At 44.2% G+C, this 20633-nt stretch overlaps 1 protein-coding gene across 1 annotated transcript in view; it reads left to right on the top strand.

The window, feature by feature from the left end:
- LOC120063544 (BDNF/NT-3 growth factors receptor-like) overlaps positions 1-20633 on the top strand; it is a 95064-nt gene that overhangs the window by 10484 nt on the left and 63947 nt on the right. The window contains exons 4-12 of the mRNA XM_039013904.1: positions 192-260; positions 583-731; positions 2431-2567; positions 3107-3239; positions 3485-3787; positions 4955-4975; positions 5215-5226; positions 5537-5574; positions 5905-6004. Of these exons, the coding sequence (XP_038869832.1) occupies positions 192-260; positions 583-731; positions 2431-2567; positions 3107-3239; positions 3485-3787; positions 4955-4975; positions 5215-5226; positions 5537-5574; positions 5905-6004 (962 nt within the window). The remainder of the gene's footprint in view (positions 1-191; positions 261-582; positions 732-2430; positions 2568-3106; positions 3240-3484; positions 3788-4954; positions 4976-5214; positions 5227-5536; positions 5575-5904; positions 6005-20633) is intronic.

The raw sequence follows: 20633 nt of genomic DNA on the forward strand, positions 1-20633 counted from the left end.
ATGACATGGTGACATGTTTGGTTGATTTCACATTGAATTCACATTAGTTAACAACTCAACCAAATGCAAATCAAAACTAGATGTTGAACTGACATCTGTGCCCCGAGGTCGTTGTTGGAATGGTTGTACAGGTTAGCATTTCTTTTGGATATTTTTTTAGCATTGTCAATAATGTTAATTCTGATTGACAGGAATTTGAAAGACAACAACCTGTCATCGCTGTCTTGGAGGATATTTCGACATTTAAACATATCAAATCTGTGAGTTGCTTTTCAAATCAACTGTATTCTGTCTTATACTCGTCTGTCTCTCTGTCTCTGTCTCTGTCTTTCTCTCTCTTTCTCTCTCTCTCTCCCTACCTCTCTCTAACCTTTCTAACTTTCCCCCTCTTTCAGCAGTGTTTTATGTACCCCCGATTGACAATGTGTCATCATGGATCCCAAAAAACATTAGAGTGTGTGTGCGCGTATGTGCTCATCTCTTTGGGCTTATACATGCGTTTATGTGTGCGTGTGTGTGCGTGTTTGTGTCAGTGTCCGTGTGTGTGAATCGACACTCAACGCTGTGTTTCTGTCTGTGTAGGATTCTTTCTGGGAACCCGCTGCACTGTTCCTGTGAGAACATATGGATGAAGCTATGGCTGGGAGAGGAGGTCGATGCTCAGGACCTCCAATGTACAGCGGAGGGTGGCGGGAGGAAACCCCTGACCAGGCTCAAACTCCCTCACTGCAGTAATGGCCCCACTTGATTTATTTTTATTGAAAATGTATCCTTCCCATCCTGATAATGCCCCCCCCCCCCCCCCATCCCCATCCAGTCCCCCTCTTATGTCAGAGCGGGCTTACTGTCAGAGACAGAGAGATAATGGTCATAATGGAGAGTGGGCAACGCTGGACTTGGGAGATCCAGTTTCAGCAGAGAGAACTTATGTCACGGACAGTCATTCTTTAAAGTGGCTCGTTTGGAACAACATGCCCTCGTTATTCATACCCAGAGAGCCAACTCCCTTCCAACCCTAAACTCAATAGTTTTCGGGCATTGTTTACTTTACAGGCTTTCCGTAGAGCTCGTATTAAAATTCTAAGACGTAACTCGTCTTGAGGTAAGAAAACAGTTAAGGTTGGGGGAAAATGTCAGAAAACTATCCCTTTACTGGCTTTGCGGAATAAAGGAAACTGTCCTCAGATTCACATGCTGTGTCCTAATGTGAAATTTGCACATTATGAGTACCCACAAACCAAAGCTGGTCTAGGATCAGTTTCCCCCTTCCACTCAGTAACACTCACCAGTGTGTATTAACACAGAGGAACCTGGACCTGTACAAGTGTGCTCTGGGGTACAGAGGAGGCTATATAGTGACATTGATAACACTTATTGATCCGGCTGTCCAGCCTCCACTCCATTAGGATGCTATTTTCACCTTCGCCACGGTTACGTGCGGGCCCCTGGAAAGACGGCAGGGGGACCCCGTGTATGAAGACGACGCACGGGAGAGGCCCCACATGTGTACGATGCCCCATGGCTGCCAGCCAGCCAGAAACACTGAGTACCCTGCAGCCCCCCTTTCTCTCAGTCATTCTCTCTGTCGTTCCCTCTCACTCTCTCTGACCATCTCTCTTCCAGGGAATCTCTCTGTCGTTTTCAGTGAATCTCTCTGTTCATCTCTCTCTCTCTCTCTCTCTCTCTCTCTCTCTCTCTCTCTCTCTCTCTCTATCATCCTGCACTATATGAGCTCCACTGTTCAGTGCTGTAGTTTTCATGTGTTGGATGCAGAGGTTATCTGAGGCCAAGATATAGTCTTCACTGCTGCCTGTCAGTATTTATATTGGAGATGTTGATGCTGAAAGTTTTACTGGTGTCTAAAACTGGTTTCAACCAGTATACAACCATTGCAACCAGTTTAGCCCACGGGGTGTGTTGTTAAAGATGGACACATTGTAAAGGTATACTGTGCCAGCTGGCAGTGCTTGTAAGAGAGTTGTAAGAGAGATGGTAAGGGCTGATATTGCGCTCTGAGTGCTGAAATTAATAGTTTTCTGGGTTTTAGAATGATTGAGAGGGTTGCCATGCTGTTAAGAGTCTTGGCGACGTCCCTGAGTGGAGATAAGAGATCTGTCCATTTCATCAGCCAGGACTTTCGACAGACATTGGCCCTTCTTCGCCAGACGCTCCCATGCCATTGACCACGGCTAAGAGGCAGCCACGCTGCTGATTGGACACATAGTCAGGTCACAGTCAGGTCACAGTCCCCTCCCCACCAATGTCTGTTGTGTTGTTGTCTCCCTTTAGAGAGGCTCCAGACAGTGTCCAATCGATTTTATCGGAGTTGCGAGACACATGGAGTTGTAATCTGTGTGTAACCACTGCCGTGTGTGTGCAGTGATTTTTAACTAAGATGGCATTGAATCTCCCCTTCGTTGTCGTTGGCAGTGGTTCCCATGGCGACTCTGAGCCCGTCCAAGGTGATGGTGCAGGAGGGTGCTGATGTGGTGCTGACATGCAACACCTCCGGAGAGCCCTCTCCTGAGCTCATCTGGAAAATGACCCCACTCATCTCCTACTATGAGGTCAGTCACCACGCCGCCCCCCCACCAGAAAGCCCATGGCCCCGGCTCAAATTGGTCTCGGGTCAAAATTAGTGCGCTATATAGGGAATAGGGTACCATTTTAGACACGGCCATGAGTAGGGCCAGGAGTTTTACTGACCACATGACCTGACCAAGAAACAGATTTGTTCATGGTCAAGTAAAACTCCTGGCCCTACCCATCAGCAGGTGCAAAAATAAGTGTTTCGTGGTCAAGTAAAACTCCTGGCCCCACCCATCAGCAGGTGCAAAAATAAGTGTTTCGTGGTCAAGTAAAACTCCTGGCCCCACCCATCAGCAGGTGCAAAAGAAGAGACAGCACGATGTCAAAGAATCAACAACTACTAGGGAAGGATATCTGTTTAGAAATGGTAAAGAATGATCTTACAATATCACTAACAACCAGCAACAGGTATTGTGTTTGCAAAAGATTTTCAAAATAACTGTTGATGTGTTAAAGCATTGGTCATGTGGATGAGATGGGTACCTGACTCACTGTGTCTCTGTGTGTTCTTCTCCAGATTGAGACCTCAGGCCAAGTGTCTGAGCTCCATCTCTATAACCTCTCCTCCCTGGACAACAACTGTAAGATCACCTGCAGTGCTGGGAACATTGTGGGCGAGAATGAGTCAACAGTCCTCCTGAACATCCTCTGTGAGTTCCAAACATGACTCACATCTCTAGATAAGAGGGGGAAAGAATGAGAATAACACCTGTCTTAACTCGTTTCCCCTTCTTTTCTCCCCTCTATGGCTTCTCCTTCTATCTGTCTCACTCATTCACTCACCTGCTCACTCACTCCCTCACCCGCTAACTCACTGGCCCGTTCACTCCCTCCCTCTCTCCCTCCCTCTCTCTCTTTCCCTCTCTCTGTCTCTCTCCCTCTCTCTCTCTCTCAGTTCCCCCTAACATCAGTAAGCTGAGTGATGCCTACCAGGACCACCACTGGTGCATCCCATTCAGTATTTCTGGGAACCCAAAGCCTGAGCTCCGCTGGCTGTTAAACGGGGAGCCGGTCATTGAGGGACCCTACATCATGACCATGATCCATGACTTCTCTGAGAGGGAGTACCACGGCTGCCTGCAGCTGGATAGCCCCACACACATCAACAACGGACCGTACACCCTGCTGGCCAGCAACAAGTACGGACAGGACCGCAAGACAGTCGATGCCCACTTCATGCGCAACCCCTTTGAGGGAGGTATGTGTTGTGTAGTGTAACCACTCTCTGAATCTCAATTAAACCCCTATCCCACTTGTTTCATTCTGAGAGGATTGGATAGTCTGCAATATGGCAACAACTCCACCTGGCCTATCAAATGGTAAGATGGAGCTACAGTATTACCATATCGTTTACATCTATCTCCAATCCTCTCAGATCTACTCAAGTTATTAGGGGGAGGGGCTAGGGGTCAAATTGCACATAGGACGGGTGTCAAACTGAATACCTAGAGAGCCGTGTGTCTGCACATTTTTTAAACTGTAATTATACCTTAAAAATGTAAACGCAACAAAATAAAAGATCCCAGAAATTTAACATATGCACAAAAAGCGTATTTCTCTCAAATGTTGTGCACAAATTTGTTTATATCCATGTCAGTGAACATTTCTCCTTTGCCAAGATAATCCATCAAGCTGACATGTGTGGCATATCAAGAAGCTGATTAAACAGCATAATAATTACACAGGTGCACCTTGTGCTAGGGACAATAAAAGGCCACTCTAAAATGTGCAGTTTTGTCACAACAGAATGCCACAGATGTCTCAAGTTTGAAGGCGTGTTCAATTGGCATGCTGATTGAAGGAAAGTCCACCAGAGCTGTTGCCAGAGAATGTAATGTTCATTTCTCTACCATAAGCCGCCTCCAACGTCGTTGTAGATCATTTTGCAGTACGCCCAACCGGCCTCACAACCGCAGACCATGTGTAACCATGCCAGCCCAGGACCTCCACATCTGGCTTCTTCACCTGCGGGATCGTCTGAGACCAGCCAACTGGACAGCTGATGAAACTGAGGAGTATTTCTGTCTGTAATAAAGCCCTTTTGTGGTGAAAAACGAATTCTGATTGGCTGGGCCTGGCTCCCGAGTGTGTGGGCCTATGCCTTCCCAGGCCCACCCATGGCTGCGACCCTGCCCAGCCACGTGAAATCCATAGATTAGGGCCCAAGGAATTTATTTCATTTGACTGATTTCCTTATATGATCTGTAACTCAGTACAATCGTTGAAATTGTTGCATGTTGCGTTTATATTTTTGTTCAGTGTATTTTCAATTGGTGTCCAATTAAGACCTACAGTAGACAAGCAGGTGAGCGGAGTTCTTATCTCATCTATTACCTTATTATCGTATTTTACCCAACAGGAACAGTGACAGAACCTCTTTACTATGGTGAGTTGCTGTTCAAATATTTACATGGAACATTGACTGTCTAAATTACTGATTGAACTGTTTAGCAATAAACAATGTGCTTTCCTTTTATGAATAAAAGATGTCCTGACACCTGAGGATTGTTGACTTATGAAATGCTTTGGAAACTGATTCCTGAGCTTTGCTTTTTGTCTCATAAAGTGTTAGTACTTTCTTTTCTCTTTCCTCTCCTTGTGTCACACCGTCTCTGGGCACCACAGACCCAACTACAGGTATGGTCACTGTCCCTTCACGTTACCTATTCACACAGCGGAGCACATAGGCCCATGTCACTCTGACACACTCATAGAGGGAACACTTTACTTGAAAGGGTACCTTCATAAGGACTTCATAACCCAACCCATATATACAGCAATGTTTATGCCAACAACCGCAAGACATAATACAAATATTCTTATTAAGTCCTTATGTAGGCACCCCTTCAACTAACGTGTTACCCACACGGACAGACATATTTGATCAACTACATTTGAAATGAGGGATACTTTAGCATCTGCTGTCTTCTCTTCTCTTTGAAAACAGACGACACACCTCTAGATCCACCGGAAGACAGAGTTGCTGTAAGTCACACTCTAAGACACCTCCTTGTGCACTTGTTTTGTGTTTGTGTGAGCCTTAAACTGTTCTGGGAGCAGTCCTGTTGTGGGAGCTAAACGTTTGTGTTTATATTCTATGGTTTAATGTAGTATGTTTTACCAGGACTATTATTATTAATAGTACTATATAGTGTGTTTATAGTTGACAGTATGTTTAAGTTTTATACATTTATATGTCATGTTTTTATATGGTTGGTGTCATGTGTCTTGGTGGTAGTAGGCTACACGCTGCGACACAATGTGTTTCAGAGTGGTAGTGGTGGTCCTAGCTCAACAGCTATGTCATTCTCTCAGGTGTACGTGGTCGTAGGGATTGCAGCAGTAGCCTTCACAGGTTTCCTCTTGATGCTGGTCATCCTAAAATTCGGGGGAAACTCAAAGTTTGGAATCAAAGGTACAGTAAGTCCCTTTACACAGTAAACTACCGTAACCTATGTCAATCGTTAGCATAGCAAGACAGGGGCTTTCTCTCAAATCTGAAATGGCACCCTATTCCCTGAATAGTGCACTTCTTTTGGCACTGGCACTGCATAGGATGTAGGGTGCCATTTGGGATAAAAGCGTAGAGTGGGGTCTGAATGGTGGTAAAGAGGTACTCAGATGTTGCTGGTGAATAACATGCATGTGGATCTCAGTGATCCGTCTCGATGTCTCATTGTGTCTTGTTCCACACTAATCCACACTAATCAGCAGACCTTTATTGTGCATCCCAATACAAAGATAACGGTGCACTGTAGCCCATCTCTGTCTTTACTGATGCTGTTGTCGTCTAACACAAGTTGTTGTCTAACTTACTTAAGAGGATTTCGATACTAACCGACATGAGCAGAAACAGTGGAGGGGTCAACTCACTCTCACTCAAATCTCTTAGTTTGTACTAATTCTGAACCAAACTGGAAATTAAGAGGATTTCGATACTAACCAACATGAGCAGAAACAGTGGAGGGGTCAACTCACTCTCACTCAAATCTCTTAGTTTGTACTAATTCTGAACCAAACTGGAAAATGATATGTGACTATGGCTTCTAAAAGCACTTTTGAAAGCGCTATCCTGAAATCCTCTCTCTGCAATGGATTGAATCCTGACCTGAGTGTGTATGAGTTTGTGTATTTCTGATAAGATTGTCTATGTAGGAGTCTGGGAAGACCACAGCTGCCTCAGTATAGCCTGTTATTTTGATACTGATTGGTTTATTGCCCCTCTGAGGGTGACAGGTGTGAAAGGAAGCGGTAGAGGGGGAGTAGTGGTGTCTCCTTTCTTCTGCGGAAGTGGAGGATGAGGTTCCACTGGAGGCGTCGATTGCTCTCCTCCCTCTCAGCGCCTTCCCTCGCAGTGCATACGTGTACAATATGTGTGCGTAAATGTCTGTGTGCGCGCATGCGCGTCTTAGTGGGAAGTTAGCTGGAGTTTCAGCATTGCCCACACAAATGTTCACCTCGAGTCTCTCGCTCCTCGACATTTCCTATCCTTTCCATTCTGATGGAGGAAGTGACACTACTGTCACTCAAACACACGATCCCCACTAAAAGCAAACACTTTCACTTTTAGACACACACACACACACACACACACACACACACACACACACACACACACACACACACACACACACACACACACACACACACACACACACACACACACACACACACACACACACATAGGACAGTATGGATGTACAAGTGTGTGTGATACAAAAGGTTTGAAGAGAACGTAGTGAGCCCTGTTCTTTAGACTCCTCAGTACACACACACACACACACACACACACACACACACACACACACACACACACACACACACACACACACACACACACAAAGGTGTACATGGTTGCATGCATCTTTCATATCATCCTGCAACTGCTCTTCTGTTATAAATAAGACATGGCGTACAGTAAGGATCAGAGATACTGTCTCTTACTCTATACTGTCTATGTGTGTGTAGATTTAGGTTGTCATTGTATTTTACAGTTTGTGAGAGTCAATATGAATGTGTGCGTGTCCAGAGTGTTAAGGAGTAAGATTTCTGTGTTACCAACTCAGAAAATGTTGTCTGTAAAGATAGAATAAGTCCTAAGAAAAAAATCTGTGACGTCAGAGAAAAGCGATTGTCAGGTATTGGTCAAATGTCCTTTCTAAATCTGTTTGTTTGCCAAAATACATATTAAATTAGAATATCTGTCTGAAGACTTGGAATTGGTCTTTACAAATATGTCGTTTCATGACAAAACAGACCTAAACCTGTTTGAACATCCTCTGGAATGGAAAAAAAGAGAGAAGAGCAGCGGAGAAAGACAGACAGAGAGCGAGATATCAGGGATGAGAGAGTGAGAGAGGGAGAGAGCACTTCTGTATACTTATCAATGATTCAGGAGGGCAGGTATCAGTTTTCTCTGTGTTTTGGAAGAGTGCCGGACAATCAATAGGAACAGTGCCGGACGATCAGTACATTTCTCTCAAGGTCAGAAGTATCTCTGATCGGACTCTATAGAGCATGCTCACTCTATGTGTTCTCCTCCTCACGTAGAGCACACTTAGGCCCCGTCCAATTATCAAACGCCTGCCCTCATGGGCCTCCCTCACACCTTGCACTACCCCTGTGGGGAATTGGATTTGTACAGAATGGGGCCCATTCTGGGTTCCACAAGCACATGTAGTGGAGGAACTTCACAGGCACAACGGCAATGAGTAACCTTGCCAAAGACCAGAAGCTTTAGCTTAATGGGCAATCAATCTTGAGGTACGCAGATGACCTGGGTATTTGGTATTTTATTAGAATCCCCATTAGCTGTTGCGAAAGCAGCAGCTACTCTTCCAGTGGTCTACACAAGTTGTGAAACATGATATAATAAAGAACATTAATAGACAAGAACAGCTCAAGGACAGAACTACATCAATTTAAAAATGGCACACATAGCCTACATATCAATACATACACACAAACTATCTAGGTCAAATAGGGGAGAGGCGTTGTGCCGTGAGGTGTTGCTTTATCTGTTTTTTGAAACCAGGTTTGCTGTTTATTTGAGCAATATGAGATGGAAGGGAGTTCCATACAATAATGGCTCGATACCTGGTAGGATGCAAGCATAATGCAGGCACACACGCACGCACACACACACACACACACACACACACACACACACACACACACACACACACACACACACACACACACACACACACACACACACACACACACACACACACACACACACACACACACACACACGCTGCAGACACATCACAACTGCTGATACCAGACTCTTATTATGATTGTTTAAACACTGCACAATTTAAACACTTGGCACCCAATCTCCCTTCCCCAAAACACTTGTAAATATTGTACTATAAATTGTGCCTTCCTGTATTATGCTTATATGTTTATTCTATTTTATTGAGCCATTTACTTTATGTTCATATCCTTGTCTTTTATTGTTTCTTATTGTTGTTGCATTGTCGAGAAGGAACCTGCAAGTCAGCATTTCCTTAGACGGTGTATACCATGTGTATCCCGTACATACGACTAATGAAACTTGAAACTTGAATATTGATAAATTGGGATCAGCACTATACCAGATAGAGATTATTGATCGACCTGATCGCAGGCCTGTCTGTCGCAAGCAGATTCCTCTCTCATGGCCTATCGAATCTTATCCCTTTCCATCACACTGTTTCGCTAAGGTCAGCAGACTTGTTCAGGCGCTCAGTGTGTGTGTGTGTGTATGTGTGTGTGTCTGTGTGTGTGTGTGTGTCTGTGTGTGTCTGTGTGTGTGTGTGTGTGTGTGTGTGTGTGTGTATGTATGTGTGTGTGTGTGTGTGTGTGTGTGTGTGTGTGTGTGTGTGTGTGTGTGTGTGTGTGTGTGTGTGTGTGTGTGTGTGTGTGTGTGTGTGTGTGTGTGTGTGTGTGTGTGCGTGCGTGTCACACATGCTCCTGAGTTACAGGGCTCAGCAGATCATTGCTCCTCTATGTGCAGGAGGCCTAAAGCAGGACTGCGGGGAATGGCTGACTATTGAGTTTTCAGTAGCGGGGAGAAATCAGCTGCAGTTAGTAGCATTTAGGGAAGGTAGTGCTGAATATTAAGTAGTAGACCTGGGACAGATGTCTATCAATTGAGTGTACTAAAATACACTACATGACCAAAAGTATGTGGACATGCTCGTCGAACATCTCATTCCAAAACCATGGGCATTAATATGGAGTTGGTCTCCCCGTTGCTGCTATAACAGCCTCCACTTTTCTGGGAAGGCTTTCCACTAGATGTTGGAACATTGCTGCGGGGACTTGCTTCCATTCAGTCACAAGAGCATAAGTGAGGTCGGGCACTGATGTTGGGCGATTAGGCCTGGCTCTCAGTCGGCATTCCAATTCATCCCAAAGGTGTTCAATGGGGTTGAGGTCAGAGGTCTGTGCAGGCCAGTCAAGTTCTTCCCCACTGATCTCAACACACCATTTCTGTATGGGCATAACTTTGTGCACGGGGGCATTGTCATGCTGAAACAGGAAAAGGCTTTCCCCAAACCGTTGCCACAAAGTTGGAAGCACAGCATCGTCTAGAATGTCATTGTATGCTGTAGCGTTAAGATTTCCCTTCACTGGACCTAAGGGGCCAAGCTCGAACCATGAAAAACAGCCCCAGACAAATATTCCTCCTCCACCTTTACATCTGACACTATGCATTGGGGCAGGTAGCATTCTCCTGGCATACACCAAACCCAGATTTGTCCGTCGGCCTGCCAGATGGTGAAACGTGATTCATCACTCCAGAGAACGCGTTTCCACTGCTCCAGAGTCCAATAGCGGTGAGCTTTACAACACTCCAGCTGATGCTCGGCATTGTGCATGGTGATCTTAGGCTTGTGTGCGGCTGCTTGGCCATGGAAACCCATTTCATGAAGCTTCCGACTAATAATTATTGTGCTGACGTTGCTTCCAGAGGCAGTTTGGAACTCGGTAGTGAGTGTTGCAGATGTTTTTACGCGCTACGCGCTTCAGCACTCGGCCGTCCTGTTCTGTGCGTTTGTGTGGCCTACCACTTCGCGGCTGAGCCGTTGTTGCTTCTAAATGTTTCCACATCACAACAAGAGCACTTACAGTTGACCGGGGCAGCTCTAGCAAGGTAGAAATTTGACAAACTGACTTGTTGGAAAGTATGACTGTGCCACATTAAAAGTCACTGAGCTCTTCAGTAAGGACATTCTGCTGCCAATGTTTGTCTCTGGAGATTGCATGGCTGTGTGCTCAATTTTATACACCTGTCAGCAACGGGTGTGGCTGAAATAGCTGAATCCACAAATTTGAAGGGTTGTCCACATAGTTTTGTATATGTAGTGTTCTAATCTTTGTTGCGTGAGTATCACAGTATTCAGTGTCGTTGTGCTGATCAGGGTCTGGTGTTTCTAAATTGTGTGGCAGGGGTACAGTAGTGTTGAGTTCTATTGAATGTAGTGAGTGGTGTTGAACAGTGTTGAGTGGGATTGTAGTTTTCAGGAGGACTGCAATAAGACACAGAGGAGGGGGGTGGCCCCAGAAGCCCACTGCATGCTGTTGCCACAGATACGCATGTCATAACCAGCCCTGCTCCAAATATGAATCATTATCGCCGGCCAAGCTCAAAGAGTGAATCACCATCACACACACACACTCGCACTCACCCGCCGGACTATCTGCATTGACCCTCTTAGTTTGCACTAACTCCTTTAACTCCTTTCCAACTCCTTTCATACGCTGCTGCTATTGATTATTTATATTTTGGGGTAAAACTTTTGTCATTCTATTGCTTATGAGCTTTGTTATTATTTTCTTGTCACAATTTATTAAACTTATGGGTCGGTAATCAGCTGGGGACTCTCCAGATTTTATTGGTTTTAATATAACTGAAATAACTGTTTGATACATGGAACTAGGAAGCACTGAATTTAGAGTCAAAGAAGGCTGTCGGATCAGACCCGCTGTTGTTTAATTCACATTCATATCGATTTTCATCGTGGCTTTTAAAATTGCCATTAATCGCATTGTTTCTAATTCATTTGAAAATTATAATTGGTTTGGCGTGTATTTGCTTTTTGAGGGCTGCAATATTTTTACCAGGTTTATTTGCCATTAAGTCGTGTGCTTTATTTGAATTTAACCTGTAGTTGTTGTCTCTCTTGAAAGTAAAAGATCATATTCCTGCTTAAGTAAAAAAAAAAAAAAAAATCTTCTTTACCTTGTAATGATTTTTATTGGCTTTTTTCCAAGAGACTGATTCATTTTTCTTTACTTTTAATTTCTAACTCAGATTGAATTTTTGCCATGTATGAGATTATCATTCCCCTAATGTACACCTTAAAAGCATCCCAAATTATATCTGGTGTTGGCTTTTCTCTGTCCCCTATGTCTACATTTTTAATGTTAAAGGTTTAAAAAAAAAAAAAAATTACGTATTTAATAAATTTGGGGTCTTGAAGATGCGCTCTTTTCATTCTCTATATTCTGTCACATGACATAGTGAATTTTCTGTTGGTGTAATTAAGCATGATACCGGAGAATGATTCGATGTCACTACGTCGTGGATTTTTAAACCCAGTAAATTGTTGCGTGCATTTAAAAATAGTAATCTCCAGGTGTCCTGTAAATTATTTGTAAATTTGACATTTTTCATCATCTTTAGAGGCTCCTTGAGATTGCTTTATAATTGCTACTGTCAATCTTATCGAATATACGATTTAGGTCGCCTGCTAAAATAATAGTTGTTGTCTGGATTTGATCTAATATAGCTTGAATTCTATTTAAAAACACCAGATTTGCCCCTGTGGGATACACAGTGCATTCGGAAACTATTCAGACCCATTGACTTTTTCAAAATTTTGTTAAGTTACAGCCTTAATCTGAAATGGATGAAATATATATTTTTTTCTCATCAATACCCCATAATGACAAAGCGAAAACAGGTTTTTAGAATCTGCTTGCAAATTTATAATAAAAAATATTTAAAAATACCTGTTCAGATCCTTTGCTATGAGAAATTGAGCTCAGGTGCATCCTGTTTCCATTGATCATCCTTGAGATGTTTCTACAACTTTATTGGAGTTCACATGTGGTAAATTCAATTGATTGGACATGATTTGGAAAGGCACACAACTGTCTATATAAGGTCCCACAGTTGACAGTGCATGTCCGATCAAAAACCAAGCCATGAGGTCAAGGGAATTCTACGTAGAGCTCCGAGACAGGATTGTGTCGAGGCACAGATCTGGGGAAGGGTACCAAAACAATTCTGCAGCATTGAAGGTTCCCAAAAACACAGTAGCCTCCATCATTCATAAATGGAAGAAGTTTGGAACCACCAAGACTCTTCCTAAAGCTGGTTGCCCGGCTAAACTGAGCAATCGGGGGAGAAGGGCCTTGGTCAGGGAGGTGACCAAGAACCCGATGTTCACTCTGACAGAGCTCCAGAGTCTGTGGAGATGGGGGGAACCTTCCAGAAGGACAACCATCTCTGCAACACTCCACCAATCAGGCCTTTATTGTAGAGTGGCCAGACAAAATCCACTCCTCTGTAAAGGGCACATGACAGCCCGCTGGGAGTTTGCCAAAAGGCACCTAAAGACTCTCAGATCATGAGAAACAAGATTCTCTTGTCTGATGAAACCAAGATTGAACTCTTTGGCCTGAATGCCAAGCGTCACGTCTGGAGGAAACCTGGCACCATTCCTACGGTGAAGCATGGTGGTGGCAGCATCATGCTGTGGGGATGCATTTCAGCGACAGGGACTGGGAGATTAGCCAGGATCGAGGGAAAGATTAACAGAGAAAAGTGTGAGACAAGTGTGCCAAGCTTGTAGCATCATACCCAAGAAGACTCAAGGCTGTAACCACTGCCAAAGGTGCTTCAACAAAGTACTGAGTAAAGGGTCTGAATTTCTAAAAAGCTGTGGTTGTTTTGTCATTATGAGGTATTGTGTGTCGTTTGATGACGGGGGAAAAAATGATTTAACACATTTTTGAGTAATTGTAACGTAACAAAATGTGGAAAAAGTCAAGGGGTCTGAATACTTTCCGAATGCACTGTACAATTATATCAATGTGTATTTTTTAACATGTCAGGTACAATTCAACATTATAAAATGGGAGATTCATAGTATGAACACATAGTTATTGTATACATTACATATATAGAGCGTGTGAGCATGTGGGCTGAGTGGACATTTAACAGAGAACACACAAAAAACATAAAGCAAAGTACTTCTTTGTACTTTGAGGAACTGTGTGCCTTTTTAAGGCTTTTAAGCTTCTACTCCTCTCCTAATGTACCAACAGTCTGTGGATTATGTCATTGGAGAAAGACTGCCACTTAAGTACTGTGGTCCGTTTGTATTACCTTGTAAATTAAAAGGGAGAGTGGGTCCACCAAGAGACTGACATGAGATGAGTGGAGGCCCCACACATACTTCTGAGAAGTGTCTGATGCCCTCCCAGTCACCCTGTCCCAATCCCTCGGATAGAGCCCCTCTCCACTCTCACCAATAATGCCATTGAATCTTAGCTATAATGACAAACAGAATAATAATGACTCAACATCCTCTCCTAATCTGTCCAGAACACTTATTCATTTTAAAGTAGGTTTTGCAAGTCAGATGACATTGTAGTATAGTTAAATCCGTCTCTCTCTCTCTCCCAAGCCAAACCCATCCCTCTCCACCTCACCCTCCCAGATTGCACCCCCTTTACACCACCCAAGCCAAGTTTACCCCAACCTCCCATCCTTACCCACCCTTACCCATCCAAGCCAAGCTTGTCCCAAGCCAAGCTTGTAGCTTGATTAGGGCTTCATCGGTGCTTGTGAACTCTATCCTCTGCGCTCCCCTCCACACCCACAGCACTGCCGGGAAGCTGAGGTGAGACTTGATCCTCTTTTCCTCCACTGACTGTCTAATCGGAATGTATTCCTTGAGTTTCTCTCTCAACCTAGCAGACAGGTCCTAGACTAATTGAATGGACCGGCCGTCCTTCCTCCCTGTCCCTCAGAAAGTTTATTTCGGTCTGATAGTTCCACATCTCTCCTCCTCAAAACTTTTCCCTTCGCTTGTGGACTTGAGTGCACAACACATCAGCTATCTGTGACCAGGCTAAAAAACCTTTTCAAGCCAAACCTTCACATCATAACCGCTAACCGCTACACACAGCCTACATCGTTAATGTCACCATATTAGCTAACGTCATAGCTAGCAACATAGCTACTAGAACTAACACGTAAGTAAACCCGCTACAATCATGCAGTACAGTGTACAGTCAGCAGGCAGTTTAGCAGTAACACCGGCTCTAGTACTTCATTTTTAAAGAAATTAATTATTTGTTCAAAACTGTTCAACTGTTGTCTTTCTCTTTGAGCCAACTACTCACCACATTCTATACACTGCAGTGCTAGCTAGCTGTAGCTTATTCTTTCAGTACTAGATTAATTCTCTGATCCTTTGATAGGGTGGACGAAATGTCAATTCATGCTGCAAGAACACTGATAGGTTGGAGGATGTCCTCCAGGAGGTTGTTATAATTACTGTGTAAGTCTATGGAAGGGGTTGAGAACCATGAGCCTCCTAGGTTTTGTATTGAAGTCAATGTACCCGGAAGAGGACGGAAACTAGCTGTCCTCCGGCTACACCATGGTGCTACCCTACAAAGTGCTGTTGAGGCTACTGTAGATCTTTATTGTAAAACAGTGTGTTTTAATCAATTATTTAGTGGCGTGAATATATTTAGTATAGTTTTATCTAAAAAGGATAACTTTTTTAATGTTTCACATTTATTTAAAAATTAAATTCACTGAGGATGGTCCTCCCCTTCCAACTCTGAGGAGCCTCCACTGTCGTGTATATAGCCAAGTTATCATTACTCATTGTGTATTTATTCCTCTTGTTATTCTTTTTTCTATCTTTTTCTCTTTGCAATGTTGGGAAGGGACCAAGTAAGCATTTCACTGTTAATCTACACCTGTTGTTTACAAAGCATGTGGCATATCAAATTTGATTTGACGCAAACTATCGTGCACGCACACACACACCTCCGTGTTCCCACTCACACCACACATTCATACGCGCATACAATCACATGCAAACACACATATGATCAGTGGAGTTAGATACAGGTGAGGCAAGTTGGCAAGGAAGGGCCATGGCTAGAAAAGGAATACCAGGATATGTGATTTAGACACCTAGGTTGTGTAACATCTTTGTGTGAGGTGTGGAGCAGCTGCTGTTCTCTCCCATGGCGTGTCTGTCCAAGACAGTTGATGGTTTCAACACCAGGAACAAAACACATTCCGATCCCTCCTTACTGTTCCAGTTATCAACCTGATGGCGATTAGCGTATTGTTTTTGTCTTGATACTCGCCCTCCACTCCGCCACTCCTCCATTCCCAGGCAGATGGAACATTCTAATAACAATCTGTGTCAGCTCCTGTTCTGCCACTCTGATTCATTTCCAATAACAAACCAGAGGACAACTGTTGTGTGACTCCCATAAAAGTCTGAGATGATAAAACTTTTTTTTAGGGGTTGTGAGGACACACTGTCTCTTTATCTATTGTGGTTAAAGGAAAATTCCACTCAAAAACTATCTTTTGGTATTTGTTCCATTAGTCCATTGTTGATATAGTCCTAAAATGTGTTGCACGTCAGCAATCAAGTTTTAAAGATGTATAACTTTCAAAATATAGAAATATTTTGCATCGTATGATGCTCCCCCTTGGTGAGAGGGAAAACGGTTCAAGTTGAATTTGGAAGTTGAAATTAATTTGTTTTTGTTACTTGCACCATGCTAGTAGTATTGTTTAGCCTGTCGCTGTTAAATAGGATGAATCTTTTAACAAACTCATCCATTCACATCCTAACTGTACAGTCGTGGCCAAAAGTTTTGAGAATGACACAAATATTAATTTCCACAAAGTTTGCTGCTTCAGTGTCTTTAGATATTTTTGTCAGATGTTACTATGGAATACTGAAGTATAATTACAAGCATTTCATACGTGTCAAAGGCTTCTATTTACAATTACATGAAGTTGATGCAAAGAGTCAACATTTGCAGTGTTGACCCTTCTTTTTCAAGACCTCTGCAATCCCCCCTGGCATGCTGTCAATTAACTTCTGGGCCACATCCTGACTGATGGCAGCCCATTCTTGCATAATCAATGCTTGGAGTTTGTCAGAATTTGTGGGGTTTTGTTTGTCTCTTGAGGATTGACCACAAGTTCTCAATGGGATTAAGGTCTGGGGAGTTTCCTTGCCATGGACCCAAAATATCGATGTTTTGTTCCCCGAGCCACTTAGTTATCACTTTTGCCTTATGGCAATTTCCAGCTCCATCATGCTGGAAAAGGAATTGTTCGTCACCAAACTGTTCCTGGATGGTTTGGAGAAGTTGCTCTCGGAGGATGTGTTGGTATCAATCAATCAATCAAGTTTATTTTATATAGCCCTTCGTACATCAGCTAATATCTCGAAGTGCTGTACAGAAACCCAGCCTAAAACCCCAAACAGCAAGCAATGCAGGTGTAGAAGCACGGTGGCTAGGAAAAACTCCCTAGAAAGGCCAAAACCTAGGAAGAAACCTAGAGAGGAACCAGGCTATGAGGGGTGGCCAGTCCTCTTCTGGCTGTGCCGGGTGGAGATTATAACAGAACTATGCCAAGATGTTCAAAATGTTCATAAGTGACAAGCATGGTCAAATAGTAATCATGAATAATTTTCAGTTGGCTTTTCATAGCCGATCATTAAGAGTTGAAAACAGCAGGTCTGGGACAGATGGCGGTTCCATAACCGCAGGCAGAACAGTTGAAACTGGAATAGCAGCAAGGCCAGGTGGACTGGGGACAGCAAGGAGTCAACATGCCCGGTAGTCCTGACGTATGGTCCTAGGGCTCAGGTCCTCCGAGAGAGAGAAAGAAAGAGAGAATGGAGAAAATTAGAGAGAGCCAAGATTTTCAAAATGTTCATAAATGACAAGCATGGTCAAATAATAAATCAGGAATAAATGTCAGTTGGCTTTTCATAGCCGATCATTAAGAGTTGAAAACAGCAGGTCTGGGACAGGTAGGGGTTCCGTAACCGCAGGCAGAACAGTTGAAACTGGAATAGCAGCAAGGCCAGGCGGACTGGGGACAGCAAGGAGTCATCATGCCCGGTAGTCCTGACGTATGGTCCTAGGGCTCAGGTCCTCCGAGAGAGAGAAAGAAAGAGAGAAGGAGAGAATTAGAGAGAGCCAAGATTTTCAAAATGTTCATAAATGACAAGCATGGTCAAATAATAATCAGGAATAAAAGTCAGTTGGCTTTTCATAGCCGATCATTAAGAGTTGAAAGCAGCAGGTCTGGGACAGGTAGGGGTTCCATAACCGCAGGCAGAGCAGTTGAAACTGGAACAGCAGCAAGGCCAGGTGGACTGGGGACAGCAAGGAGTCATCATGCCCGGTTTGCCGTGACGTATGGTCCTAGGGCTCAGGTTCTCAGAGAGCGAGAAAGAAAGAGAGAACGAGAGAATTAGAGAGAGCATACTTAAATTCACACAGGACACTGGATAAGACAGGAGAAGTACTCCAGGTATAACCAACTGACCCTAGCCCCCCGACACATAAACTACTGCAGCATAAATACTGGAGGCTGAGACAGGAGCGGTCAGGAGACACTGTGGCCCCATCCGAAGATACCCCCGGACAGGGCCAAACAGGAAGGATATAACCCCACCCACTTTGCCAAAGCACAGCCCCCGCACCACTAGAGGGATATCTTCAACCACCAACTTACAATCCTGAGACAAGGCCGAGTATAGCCCACAAAGATCTCCACCACAGCACAAACCAAGGGGGGGCGCCAACCCAGACAGGAAGATCACGTCAGTAACTCAACCCACTCAAGTGACGCACCCCTCCTAGGGACGGCATGAAAGAGCACTAGTAAGCCAGTGACTCAGCCCCTGTAATAGGGTTAGAGGCAGAGAATCCCAGTGGAAAGAGGGGAACCGGCCAGGCAGAGACAGCAAGGGCGGTTCGTTGCTCCAGAGCCTTTCCGTTCACCTTCACACTCCTGGGCCAGACTACACTCAATCATATGACCTACTGAAGAGATAAGTCTTCAGTAAAGACTTAAAGGTTGAGACCGAGTCTGCGTCTCTCACATGGGTAGGCAGACCGTTCCATAAAAATGGAGATCTATAGGAGAAAGCCCTGCCTCCCGCTGTTTGCTTAGAAATTCTAGGGACAATTAGGAGGCCTGCGTCTTGTGACCGTAGCGTACGTATAGGTATGTACGGCAGGACCAACTCGGAAAGATAGGTAGGAGCAAGCCCATGTAACGCTTTATAGGTTAACAGTAAAACCTTGAAATCAGCCCTTGCCTTAAAAGGAAGCCAGTGTAGGGAAGCTAGCACTGGAGTAATATGATAATATGATAATATGATCATTCTTTATTCATGGCTGTGTTCTTAGGCAAAATTGTGAGTGAGCCCACTCCCTTGGCTGAGAAGCAACCCCACACATGAATGGTCTCAGGATGCTTTACTGTTGGCATGACACAGGACTGATGGTAGCGCTCACCTTGTTTTCTCCGGACAAGGTTTTCTCCGGATGCCCCAAACAATCGGAAAGGGGATTCATCAGAGAAAATGACTTTACCCCAGTCCTCAGCAGTCCAATCCCTGTACCTTTTGCAGAATATCAGTATGTCCCTGATGTTTTTCCTGGAGAGAAGTGGCTTCTTTGCTGCCCTTCTTGACTCCAGGCCATCCTCCAAAAGTCTTCGCCTCACTGTGCGTACAGATGCACTCACACCTGCCTGCTGCCATTCCTGACCAGGCTTTGTACTGGTGGTGCCCCGATCCCGCAGCTGAATCAACGTTAGGAGACGGTCCTGGTGCTTGCTGGACTTTCTTGGGCGCCCTGAAGCCTTCTTCACAACAATTGAACCGCTCTCCTTGAAGTTCTTGATGATCCGATAAATGGTTGATTTAGGTGCAATCTTACTTGCAGCAATATCCTTGCCTGTGAAGCCCTTTTTGTGCAAAGCAATGATGACGGCACTTGTTTCCTTGCAGGTAACCACGATTGACAGAGGAAGAACACCCTCCACCCTCCTTTGAAGCTTCCAGTCTGTTATTCGAACTCAATCAGCATGACAGAGTGATCTCCAGCCTTGTCCTCGTCAACACTCACACCTGTGTTAACGAGAGAATCACTGACATGATGTCAGCTGGTCCTTTTGTGGCAGTGTTGAAATGCAGTGGAATTTTTTTTTTCGGGATTCAGTTCATTTGCATGGCAAAGAGGGACTTTGCAATTAATTGCAATTCATCTGATCACTCTTCATAACATTCTGGAGTATATGCAAATTGCCATCATACAAACTGAGGCAGCAGACTGTGAAAATTAATATTTGTGTAATTCTCAAAACTTTTGGCCACGACTGTTTGTACACTGAGTGTATATACACTGACTGTACAAAACATTAAGACCACCTTCCTAATATTGCGTTGCACCCCCTCCCCTTTTGCCCTCAGAACAACCTCAATTCGTAAGGGCATGTAGTCTACAAGGTGTCGAAAGCGTTCCACAGGGATGCTGGCCCATGTTGACTCCAATGCTTCCCAGAGTTGTGTCAAGTTGGCTGGATGTGCTTTGGGTGGTGGACCATTCTTGGTACACATGGGAAACTGTTGAGCCTGAAAAAACCCAGCAGCGTTGCAGTTCTTGACACAAACTGGTGCGCCTGACACCTGCTACCACACCCCTTTCAAAGTCACTTAAATATTTTGTCTTGCCCATTCACCCTCTGAATGGCACACATGCACAATCCATGTCTCCAATTGTCTCAGGGCTTAAAATCCTTCTTTAATCTCTCTCCTCCCCTTCATCTACATTGATTGAAGTGGATATAGCTTTTACCTGGATTCACCTGGTCAGTCTATGTCATGGGAAAGAGCTGGTGTTAATGTTTTGTACACCTGCCCTTGCACTGTGGGACTAATTCACTAATCAACCTTAACCCGCCACTC

The sequence above is a fragment of the Salvelinus namaycush genome, chromosome 18, assembly GCF_016432855.1.
Source record: "Salvelinus namaycush isolate Seneca chromosome 18, SaNama_1.0, whole genome shotgun sequence".
In the NCBI taxonomy this organism is placed as follows: Eukaryota; Metazoa; Chordata; class Actinopteri; order Salmoniformes; family Salmonidae; genus Salvelinus; species Salvelinus namaycush.